General features: G+C 46.8%; 1 protein-coding gene across 2 annotated transcripts in view; it reads left to right on the top strand.

Moving 5' to 3' along the window:
* The first annotated feature begins 1,720 nt into the window (after positions 1-1,720).
* Positions 1,721-12,461, top strand: part of Ptprj (protein tyrosine phosphatase receptor type J) — a 166,733-nt gene continuing 155,992 nt past the window's right edge. The window contains exon 1 of one of the 2 annotated variants that reach the window (XM_048788826.1): positions 1,721-1,738. In XM_048788826.1, coding sequence (XP_048644783.1) covers positions 1,736-1,738 — 3 coding nt within the window. In that variant the 5' untranslated portion in view covers positions 1,721-1,735. Of the gene's footprint in view, positions 1,739-11,083; positions 11,102-12,461 lie in introns of those variants that run through there. The other variant, XM_048788833.1, reaches the window with a different exon arrangement.

Raw genomic sequence — 12,461 nt, forward strand, 5'->3', positions numbered from 1 at the left:
AGGATTGGAGCCCTGGTAGAGGGGCTCTGGCGGGCCGGGGGCACTCTGTCCACTGTGCTGGTTTCCTTAGCTTGTGCCCAACTCTGCAGAGTTATCAGGGAAGGGGAAGCGATGAACTTCCATTCAGACATCACTCTCTGTATTTCGTGGAACCCTCTGGACAGTCCTAAGGCCGTGGAGGGGTTCTAATTATACAGATGTGGAAACTGAGACCCAGAGAAGTCTAGTGACTTGATAGGAAGGAGGTGCAGAGTTATTAGGGTTTGAGGCTGAGACACTGCCAGACCCATGAGCTTCTGTCTGCCACATGGGAAGGTCGTAACCAACTGATTTTTGGTGTTTAGAAATACCTGAGTCCAGAGACGCACCTGAAAAATGCAGTCGGGGATTGGAGGGCAGCTCTGTTGAAGGGACAGAGTTCACTTGTTTCCCTTCATGCATATGTTGGGTCACTTCTTGCGGGGGGAGTCACATGACTTTGGGTGGAGGCATAGTTTGGGGGAACCTTGAAGCGGGGGTTCCTGGGGTGGCTGTCCTGCTAGCCTGCTAGCCGTTGTTCCTCCTTTACTCTCGGTTTTTCCTCCTGTGGTGCTTTGCTAGTCGCAGCCTTGCAGATCAGCCATTGGCATCCACACCCTCTCTAAGTGGTGCTAATTGAATTGAGCCACAGTCCAAGGCTGTGCTTTCAAGGTTGGCATCTGGGAGGCTGTCAGGTCTTGTACTGCATTCTCTCCAGCCAAACTGCTGACTGCCTGTTGATTCAGCAGGATTTCCCTGAGCGGCTGCTCTGTGCCAAGCCCGAGTAGCACAGGGGAGAGAAGGTGGATGGCGAAGGCAGTGCCCCATAGTAGTCATGGCATTCAGGCTGGTGGGGAGGGGGTGGGAGGAGCAGCCACTCTGCCCGAGACATGGCAGGGGTAGCCTTTGAGGAAGGATGTTGCAGACAGGTGGAGGTGGGACAGTAAAGACACCTCTGGAGGGGGCCTTGGGAGAAGAGCCCTTCAGGTGAGCCCTTGGAGGGAGGGCTCTTGGTCCTCCACCATCTTTGTGTCCTGGGACCTCACTCAGGGCCTGCACACAGGGGCTGCTGAGAATGGGTTTCACGGTTGCACTGAAGATACCAAGCCCTGTGGGGCGGAAGGTACGAGGTGACACTGAACTCCATTTGGGTCCACGTTCACCTATAGGCCACCTTATTTATTTTTATATATATATGAACTGGGCACCCAGAACTAGAGGACTGTCAATCTGGTGGCCACATAGGGTCCCCACTAGGTGTGGTCTGTGGGCCTGGAAATCCAGCAGCATGCAGAGGTCAGAAGTCAAGGCCAGTGTTCTAATCAGAACCTGGGTTCCTGCAGGAGCCAGGGCAGGGTTCTAGGTAGAGTGATGAGGGAGTGGGCCTCAAGACCTGCAGAACAGCTGGGGACAGGAGGCCAGCTGCCCGGAAGTGTTTGGTAAACATTTGTTAATCATTTCCTTCCTGGTGAACTGGTGAAGGTCTGTAGCATGCCCCGGAGAGCCCTGCTGCGTGTGTGTGTGTGTGTGTGTGTGTGTGTATGTGTGTATGCGCACTTGTCATTTGGGTATCACCTGACCTTCTGCCCACCTGCTGGCTCTCTGGAAGCTCATGACGTGGAACCAACTGCAGATTTCCATGGACAGTGAGAGTGTCTGTGTGGGTAAATAAGCAGAGGACACAGTGAGGAGAGCCTGTTGCCCAGCACCTCTGGGCATGGTGAGCTAAACACAACCATGTGATAACACCCTGTGGGTGGCCTTTCAGGGACTCCAGGACAGGACCCAGATCCTTCCTGCCTTGCTTGCTTCTCAGAAAGTACTGCCCTCCCTGGGGTGGTGAAGACCCTCCCCTGTCCCCGGTATCCATGATGTTGGCTTTGGCTTGGATGCATTCAGGTGGCCCTGTGCCAGGGGGTTTGGAGCAGGCTTTGCTGAAGATGGGCTGAGCAGGTGGATTCTGGAACGTGCAGGGCAGCTGGTGTGTCCATCTGTCCATATAAAGGGAACTGTTTAGGTCTGAAGGACCCATTGGGTTTTCCAAAGTTTATAGGTGGTGGTGGTGGAGGGGGTTGGCATGGGGAGTGGGGGTGCCCTTTGTTCTTTTGCTGCTATGGGACAGTTATTGTCTGTGGGCTGGTGGCCCCCTTTCCCTCTTAGGATAATTTAGAGTCCCCTGGGGGTCATGAGAACACTTGTGGGTCCATCTCCCATTCTTTGGGGGGAAAAGAAAGAACATTGTGTTCAAATGAGTTTGAAGAATCTGGGCCAAACACAGTCAAAGAGATGTCTTTCTTGCAGAACTCATAAGAACCTTCAGTGTGCTTGTGGTTCTTTAAGAGGAGGGGACTTGTTAGACCTTTATTTTCCCTAGATTTTTGTTTTACTCTGTATCTGTCTTGTTTCTTTAGACATAGCTCATGAGACCAGTGTTTTCAGGAACTTGCTTTAGGAAATTTATTTATTTAACAGATGTTTATTGAGCACCTACTGTGTGCTAATGACTACTTCAGATGCTTGGGCTACAACAGTGATCAATCCACACCAAGATCCCCAGCTCTTAGAAACTTACATTCCAGCAGAAGTGATGGTGTACCTACTCTGTGTTAGGCTTGAGAGTTTCATGTTATCATGTTTAGCTTTTATAACAGCCTGGTGAAGTAGATTAGGTAACTGAGGCTCTAGGGGTAGAGTGACTTGCCTGCTTTGGCTGAATTGTCCTTTTACCTTGGAAATGCAAAAGGAGATGCTTACAGAGGGGCTGGAAGGAGGAGGAATACCTGGTGGAGACACTAGGGTCTGCGGTGGAATTGCTATAGCCTTGCTGTTCACCCACTTGCCCTTTGTGAAGGTCCAATGGAGAAATTTCCCCGAGCCTTTAAATCAAGCAGGGAAAGATAGGTTTCTCCAGAACTGCTGGTTTGTTTTCATGTTATGGGCACAGAGAATCTCGTGGCGGATCATGTTTCTCTTTGGCTTTGGTTACTAAGCACCTGAGAGCTAGATTTGTGGCCCATCTTGACACCTCTGCAGGAAGAGGCCATATGCTGTGCGTTTCCAGGTGCTAATCTTACCCCTGGCTTTCTTATTATGTTCCCTACATTCATTTTCTCTTGGCTTGGTTCCCATGCCTGTTTATTCTTTTGTGTTGTTTGTGTTATTCTAAGTCACTGTAAATACTTGGTGGAATGGAGCTGGGTATAGCTAGAATTTAAAAAAATAATGGTAAGATGATTTTTATAACATTCCTCAGGGAGTCTGTGGGGAGCCAGGTTCCAAGCCCAGCTCTGCAGACCGTGGATTCCACCCTTTTCCCATCACACTACCTGTCTTTCTGGATTAGGACTTACCAGCTTCTTTTGCAATGGGAGGCAGATCAGTTTGGCTTATTAGCCATCATCTTGTGGGTTCCAGAGGAAGCTGGTCTGGCTGGACCGGAGGCTCGAGTGGTAAATTGACCTGAGTGTCACACACGTGGCTTGAGGAGGAGTCTCAGCAGTGGATTCCTTCTTGGTGAGTGCTGCTCAGCCTTGTCCAGGAGAGAATCCAAGCCTCTAACTCTTGCTCTCAGATTCCAGGCAGCATCAAGATGAGCCCCGTCTGCTCTTCCCAGCCACTTTCCATTCACTGTGCTCGTAGTGGTGCTGGGTTGATGGGAGGAGAAGAGCAGGTGGTGTGGATGGAGAAGCTGAGGCCAGCGGAGGTGCAGTGACTTTGCCCACTAGGTGATGGCCGAGCCTGCACCCCAACGTAAAACCTCGATTCCCTTGCAGTTCTTAGGTCAGACAGCTGCAGGGATCATTCACTGAATCATCTACGGGCTAGGAGGTGGCATGGGAAATGGGCCAAGCTTAGGGTTTGGGAGCTGGGACCCCAGCCTTTTGTATAGGGAGAAGTCTCTTTTTGAGCCTTAGTACCCTCCTCCTTAAAATGTGGTCCTTAATTCCTGCCCTGCCAGCCTGTGAGAAATTGAACAAGAAGAGAAATTGAACAGGAAGCCTCTGGTCTGGTGTTAGGCACTGTGTCCGTCCTTGGCTGTGCCTGTGTTGCGCTGCTCCTGCCCCCGATGGTATTATTAATAATGATAATGTGCCGAACATTTGAAGAACATTGGCGTCTGGGCTGGACACTGGTCAGTTTTCTGTACATGATTTTAATGCACAGAACAAGCAGATGAGTGGAGATGGTCTATTCCTTTCTTCTGTCTATTGGTGCAAACAGAGGCTTAATAAAGGTTAAGTAATTAGCCCAAGGTCACAGAGGTTTTAGGAGATAGAGGCAAGACTTGACCCCTGGCGGCTGACCCCACGGGGGTACCACTCTGATCATGTAGGGAAGAGCTTGGGACTCTTTTTGAGTGTTGACATCTCTGCACATCAGTCTGGTAGGGACAGCAGGACCATCAGGGGAAGGAAGTTGGGTGTGGGTGTCAGCTGGCTCTGGTGGTGGCGTAGAACCTGGGATGTGGCTGGGTAATAGCTCTGGGACACTGAACTTGTCTTCAAGCTTTGGGTTTGTCACCTGTGAGACGGAGAGGTAAAAATGTGTTTCATGGGGTAAAATGAGAGAGTGGCTACATGTCCCCTTGTGCATGGCTGTAACAATGTCTGTGATGGCCTGTGACAGTCCCAAGAACATGTGGGGTGGATGTGAATGAGTTGGAACGGCCAGCTCACCTTCCCTGTGCAGCACGGGTCACTGCCCGCTGGGAACAGGCCTGCGAGCTGGAGCCCCGCTGTTAAGCTGGATGCTTGCCAAGCCTCAGCTCTCTCGCCAGCCAGGGGAGTGCTACTGCCGCCCTTACCTGTGTGCGTCACGTCTGTGGACATGCTCTGTTGGATTCAAAAATCATTTTGCAGAGAGCTGCCGAGGGCCGGCCAGCTGTAGGGGCCGGCCTGGTGGGGGTGTGGACAAGGCACAGGGTGAGGACGGTTCAGTGTGTCACTGTTTTTGATGGAACTCTGCACAGTGACAGCAGGCTTAGCCCAAGGTGGGGGTGGGGGTGCTGTCAGGAAGCAGAAGGTTGTAGGATGGTGTCCACTCCTGGGAAGCCTTGCGGTTATAAAGTACAAGTACCGTATAAACTGTAAAGCACTTTAGAAATGTAAATTTGTTCCTTCACTGACATGGAACAAAAACAAAATGCATAAAAATTGATGGATTTGCCAGGCGGGGAGGTGAATGAGAATGCATGTGTGGATGTGATTTATTTCTGGTTATCAAAAGTGTATGCTTACTTATGTAAACTTGGAAAATAGAGAAAAACATGAAATTGAACATAAGAATCATCCATAATCCTAACAAGTAGCCATGTCATTTATTGCATTAGTATATGTCTTTCTACTCTTTCTGCAAAGGGTTTAATTTTTTAAAATTAAAAAATATTTAATTGACAAAGTGTGTGTGTGTGTGTGTGTGTGTGTGTAGTCAAGGTATGTGATGAGATGATTTGATATGTAGAACTCCTTTTGAAGATAAAGTAGGTAGTTGATTGATTACAAAGTTCGACACGCTGGGCTTCCTGCAGAAATGCTGGTTGATTTTAGCTTAAAAGTTTGAATTCCAAGATATTGCTTAAATAAGAAAATTCAGGCATTGATGTAGGCAAAGGGTTTGTAACCCTTTACGTTCTAGAAGCTGTTCCATGCATTCTTTTTCCCCCTGACCAATTTGTTGAGAGTTCATTTTGCCAAGTCCTAGCACAGTGCCAAGTGCAAGTCAAGAGAATATTCTGAGTTTGAAATACAGACATAAAAGTTCATTCATTTGGAAGGTCTCACTTACAAGCAGGTTTAGAAACAGGACAACAATAACCTGTGGATATTCAAATTTTTCTAATTTGTGAGCCTTCCTGTTTCCTTCTCAGATTTCATACCGTCATTCAGAAAATAAGCAACATTGTCCTCATTTTGGAAAGAACAGAGATTGTCATCTCACCAAGGCTGTGTTTATTCTGAAAACAAGTTAATTAAGGAATGATAAAAAAATATCATCTTTCTAAACTGTACCCTTAGCTGGCAACTAGACCACCAACCCAAACAAATCATTAAAAACTGCTCACTCCTTTACCTCAAGGCACCGCGCTGGTACTGCAAAGTCCCCAGGTCCCACAGATCACTTTTAAAAGTTGGTGTGACTAGTAGAAAATTAAAAGGCCTTCCTTAGTGTCCCACCTTCTCATGCCTACCTTGATACCCCCACCCTACTCCGTATTCCTCACATCAAACTTGGAAGTTTAGATCTCAATGAAGCAGATTCTTCTCAGGAAAATAGATCAGGCAAAGGGAATGAGGAAGAACAGGGGGCAGATGGCAGGAAGCAGGAGATCATCGACACTCATTCATTGGGCCACAGTGGGACCGTGGGGGCCCTTACTTCTGCTCCCCTAACAAGCCCAGCAGGTCACAGTCTTCTGTTATCTCATCTGGGGCCTTTAATTTTTTTCAATATTTTTTTATTATGGTAAAATTCATGTGACAAAAACTACTATCTTAAGTGTACAGTTGGTTGGCATTAAGTACACGTATATTGCTGGGCAGCACCACCTTTCCAACTCCGGATCTCAAGTCGAAACTTTATTCTCATTAAGCAACTCTCCATCGCCCCCCTTTCCAGCGTCTGGCAACCATGATTCTACTTTCTTCCTCTCTATTTAATGATTTTAAGGACCTCATGTCAGTGGGATCCTACAGTGTTGTGATTGGCATGGCATTGCCACTTAGAATATCTTCAAGGTTCAGCCATGTTGTAGCACGAGTCGGAATTTCCTTACTTTTTTAGGCTGAATGATATTCCGTTGTAAGTGTATACCGCATTTTGCTTGTATTCATTTCTTCATCAACAGACATAAGAATTGTTTCCATGCTTAGCTACTACAGATAATGTTGCTATGAATGTGGGTGTACAGATACCTTTTTGAGACCCTACTTTCAATTTTTGGGGGGTTTATGCCCAGAAATGGTGTCGCTGGATCATAAGCTGCCATACTATTTTCTATAGCAGTTGTGTAACTGTGCATCCCACCAACCCCACTGACAGTGCACAGAGCTTCTGATTTCTGTGCAACCTCTCACACGCCTATTGTTTTGAGAGCAGCCAACATCAGGGTGTCAGATGGCATTTCAGTACAGTTTTGATTTGGGTTTCTGTAGTGGTTAGTGATCCTGAGCATCTTTTCATGTGCTTATTGGCCATTTGTATGTCTTTGTAGAAATGTCTACCCAAGTCCTTTGCCTACCTCTGATTGGGTTGTTTATATTTATGTTGTTGAGTTTTAGGAATTCTGTTTTTTTTTTTTTTTGCATATCACTCCCTCACTAAATATATGACTTACAAACGTTAAAAAACAAACAAACAAACAAAATATAGGCTTTGATGTAGGCAAAGGGTTTGTAACCCTTTACATTCTGGAAACTGTTCCACGTATTTTCTTGCCCCAGCCAATTTGTTTGAGAGTTCATTTTGCCAAGTCCTAGCACAGTGCCAAGTGCGAGTCACACACCCAGGGATGTCGCCTGGTGAGACTGAGGATGTTCCAGCTCAGCTGAGGTTGGGGCCTGGAGGTGACCATGGGTGGCACAGAACCCTACCTGGGCTTACCTGTGGGGGAGCTGGGAAAAGTCTTCAAAATGAAGTTCCTGTGACAAGAGACTGGAATTCCTGGGTTCTGAGGCGGGAGGAAGATTTTGCAAAATTTCATTGTTTGCTTAGATTTTTTTTTTTTCCCCTCCAATGCTGGGGGTTGAACTTGGGGTCTTGAGTATATATTAGGCAAGTGCTCTATCCTGAGTTACATCTCCTGCCCTCAGTAACAGTGATACTTAAAAAAAAAATCAACCTAAAAAGCAGCTAATTAAAAATATAAGTGTAGTCAGTGCCCTTGGAGACTAGAAACAGGTTAAGTGAGAACAGCAGCCTTTGTAAGTGCCAGTGGGGGAGGGGCACTGAGCACACCCCTCCTGAGTGACAGCCTCTTTTATATGCGGCTTTGTTCTCTCCCAGGTACAAGTTGACCACAGTCTTCTTCCATGGGGATGGCAGCAGGCAGCCACCTTGGGCAGGGTTAGATACCTGGGAGTACAGAGAGGTCTTGCTTTTTTCCCTCTGCTTCTTCAAGCCACCCTGAGGGAACAGAGAAGTCAGGTCCATGCTTCCATGCTTTCTTGGCACACTGTGTGTGTGTGTGTGTGTGTGTGTGTGCGCGCGCGCTCGCGCAAGAGGGAGAGGAGGAGAGTTGGAGTGGTGAGGCTGGGGTCAGTGGAATAAGGCTGTTGAATAAGGTCCTGCTGTTGTAGGTTGCTGGGAATTTGAATGGTTCCCAATCTCCATCCTCTTTCCCTTCCTTTAGGACACCCTCTGGTTAGGAATACAGGGGTGGCAGGAGCTAGGAGGGCACTTGGCTTTTATGAGAGCAGCAGAGGAGGATTCTCAGTGGAAAGGAAATGACCTGTCCTGCCTGCCTGGTTCTCCTTCTAGCTGGCCAGTGGGCAGATGCACAGGGACAGGTCTGTCCAGGCCAGGAAGGGGCCCTAGTGGTGACTGATCACCACTCATTTTCCCAAGCCTAGAAAGTAAAATACTGACCCAAGTTAGGGGTGAAAAAATGTTGTGATGGACAATTTACTGGGGTGCCAACAGTGTTACCTGTTCCAAGGCTTTGCACTGAGATTTAGGAACAGTTAGGTTTTTTTCCTCCTATTATACTTCTTGCTATCTGCTTTCTCCTTCCAATTGTTCCTTAATAATTTGAGGAAAGTTGATTGCTTTTAGAAATCAGCATCTAAGCATGCCTGGTCATGCTGCACAGGGTTGAGAGATTAACACAACTCTTTAGAATTAGTGGCCTGTGTTTTGTGCATAGAGATAGGCCTGGGTGGTGGTTATGTGTGCAACTGAGGACAGAAGAGGAACCATAAATTTTGCAGGAAAGATTTGTTTTGGTACCCTGTTATATTTGCTTTGCATTACATATTGTTTAAAAAGAGGCTTTTTTTTTTGATTGAAGGAAAAGGAACTGTGTATTTGAGATAAGAAGTAAAATAAAATGAAATAAATAGTTGGGTTTTGTCATGTGGCTATCAAAGTGGCATATTTCTGAGAACACTGTTTCTGTACTGTTCCAATATTTATACAAAAATTAGAAAATACAAAGTATAGGCATGTCCTGAGATCCTGGGGAGATTGTAATTTATAATGGTGTTCTTTTTCCTTTGTTTTACCGAGCTGCATTTGGTGAAGTATCAGGAGCATTTAGCCAGTGGTGATCCAAAGACAATAAATGTTACTTTGTGAGGAGGTCTCCACCCTGTGTCTTACTTGGTGACAGTTAACCGGTAGCCAAATGTCTGAGCCCATATGCAAATGTGAAAGTGGACAGATTTGAGTCAGTGGCCTCAGCTAATGGCATAAAATACCATGGTTTTTGGTGGTGGTGGAGGGTGTGGTGTGGGGAGTGGGAATGCTCTTTGTTCTTTGCTATGATGGGACATCCCTTATCTCTCTGGCACCTCATTTGATGGGGCCCCTTTCCTTCTGAGGACATTTGGAGTTCTCTGGGCTTGTGGGAACCTTTGTACCTGCTTCCCTCATCTCACGTCTGAAGGTCTTCTGACTCAACCGGGTGTAGTCGGGTGCAGAGCAAGTACCCAGGCTGCAGTTGCTCACAGCTCAACTCTTTGAGGTGGGCAGCCGCTGAGCAGGCACTGGTTGAAAACCCTCCGAAAACCACACTGTGTGTCTGTTGCATTGTCGCCAGCTTCTAGCTTGGAGCTTCTGGGAGGACCACCGACTGCTCTGCTGGGTCTCAGAGCTGAACGCCCCTGTTCTGCTCTCTGCCCTGCACTGGTGTGGACATGTGTATGAGCTAAGAACAGCCCGTGGGCAAGTGAAGATATATCTGGTTTATCTCAGATTGTTTGACTTTATTTTGGGGAGCACATGGCAATGTTAGGTGGGAAAAGATCCTCAGAGACAGATTGCCAAAGGCACATGCTGGCTACTGGTGATTTTTTTTCTTTTTTTTCCCCATGGTACTGAAATTTGAGTCCAGGACCTTGCACATGCTGGGTGAGTGCCCTGCCACTGAGTTGCGCCCCAGCCCTTTTAATTTTTTCATTTTGAGATAGGGTCTTGCTAAGTTGCTGAGGCCAACCTCAGTCTCCTGAGCAGCTGGGATCACAGGTATGTGCCATAGTGCCTGGCTTGATTTTTTTTTTTTTTCTTTTTAAAGAAAGGACAGGGGACTTTCATTCTTCTGTGGTAGGAGGGAAGGCTGACCACAGTCAAACTATTAACAAAAGGTTAGGTTTTTGTACCCAAGCCATTTCTATCCCGGGGTGGGACTGAAACAAAACGTGGGTATGTCTAAATGACAGATCATCAAGAACAGGCAGCAAAATTTAGGCCACCATGTGGCTGAACACACACAGCACCCACTACACCCTGAGCACATGCTACCTGAGGACTACACCCTGAGCACATGCTACCTGAGGAAGAAAGCTAATGCTCTGCCGTGGGCTGAGTCTGCTCAGCCTTTCATTGCCATCTCCAGTGTCACTGTTTTCTCATTTTATGAGACTTTGACTTGCTTTTCCAGGAAAACTTGTTTCTTTTCTTTTGGACACAATACCTTTATTTTATTTATTTATTTTTATGTGGGGCTGAAGATCAAACCCGGTGCCTCACCAGCACTAGGCAAGTGCTCTACTGCTGAGCCCAACCCCAGCCCGAAACTCTATTTCATTTATCAGGTGGTTAATGACATGGCATTCCCTTTTCTGCCTGAAGGCAGCAAGTGATTCCTTCTGTCACACTGCTCAAGAACCCTGGGCACAGAGCCAGGCTACCCGAGTTCAGACACCTACTCTGGTGCTACCCTTGGGTGGCACTGGCCAAGTTACCTAATTTCCTGTGCCTCATTTTCCTACTCTGTAAAATGGAGAGAATAACAGAACATACGTCATGACATTTTGGGAACTAAACATGTGACCCTGGGTGCTGGGAGGAGTGCCAGGCACACAGCAATGTGTTGGTTATTTGAGAAAATTAAGATGCAGTGTGGGGCCGTGAGAAGAGCCCTGATCAGGTGAGTCTAGAATCTGACTTTGTCCTGTTCTTAACAAGCTGTGTGTCCTTGGGCCAGGTACTTTGCTTATCTTGGGTTCTGATTTCACACCTGCAAAATGAAGAACTTTGATTTGAACAGCGCTTTTCTTAGACTCTGAATACTAAGGAGTAGAGGTCGGGGGCAGCCCCAGGAGCAAGTCCGAAAACCACACTGTGTGTCTGTTGCACGGTCGCCAGCTTCTAGCTTGGAGCTTCTGGGAGGACCGCCGACTGCTCTGCTGGGTCTCAGAGCTGAACGCCCCTGTTCTGTTCCAGAAGCTTCTAGCCCTCTGTCCCTGCTTTAGCTAAATAGAGCAGCTTGGGTTCATTTCATTTGTGGATTTTGGTTTTGAGGAGAAAAGGTTCTCTTGTATGTGCAGGTGATAAAGAAGGGTGTAGAAGTGACCAACAAGATGATCTGAGTCCCCCGAGTTCTCAGTCAGGGGGAAGATGCAGGAGGAAGTGGGGGAGTCAGGGGAGGTGGGCATGGTAGACATAACGGGCCTGGGGAGAGGAGTTTGAAGACCCGAGGTTGCGTGGTATGGGATGGGTCAGCAGGGAAGAGCTGTGCACAGTTGTATCTGGATGGTTAGAGCAGATTTATATTGGGGAGATAGTGTGAATTAATAAGGTGTCAAGTTCCTCCTTTGGATATGGTGACTGGAGTTTGGAGGAGAAATTTATAGTAAGACAGGGAAGAAAATGTGTATAGAAATTCAGTTTGCAGGAAGTCTCTTGTTTGAACAGAAGGGCTGCTGCCTGTGCCAGAACTTAGACCAGAGGGTGCCTGTCAGGAGTAAATTCTCTGGCTTCCTCCCCCATCTCTCCTTTCCTTTCCTTTCCATTTGGATAATCACTAGGAATTTCCCTGATACCAGTGCCCATTCATTCGTCTGTGTTGCCCCTCAGCTGAGAAGTTGACTTGCCAAGTGGAAAAACTATTCATAGGCAAAATCTGCAGCGTTCCGAGTCAGAGTTTTCCGTGAATTTTTAGAACTTTACCCTTTTTTTTTTAAACTGCTTTTTCTTTTTTTTTTTAAAATTTTTTATTGTTGGTTGTTCAAAACATTACATATTTCTTGTTATATCATATTTCACACTTTGATTCAAGTGGGGAACTTTACCCTTTTAAAAAGGGAATTTAATGTCTTTTGCCATTTTTTAAATTGTAGTTTTATTATATTCACTTTTTTTTTGTTTTGTTCAGGGATTGAACCCAGGGGTGCTTAACCACGGAGCCACATCCCCAGCTCTTTTTATATTTTATTTAGAGACAGGATCTCACTGAGTTGCTTAGGGCCTCGCTAAGTTGCTGAGGCTGGCTTTGAACTTCAATCCTC

The sequence above is a fragment of the Marmota marmota genome, unplaced genomic scaffold (assembly GCF_001458135.2).
Source record: "Marmota marmota marmota unplaced genomic scaffold, marMar, whole genome shotgun sequence".
Classification (NCBI taxonomy): Eukaryota; Metazoa; Chordata; class Mammalia; order Rodentia; family Sciuridae; genus Marmota; species Marmota marmota.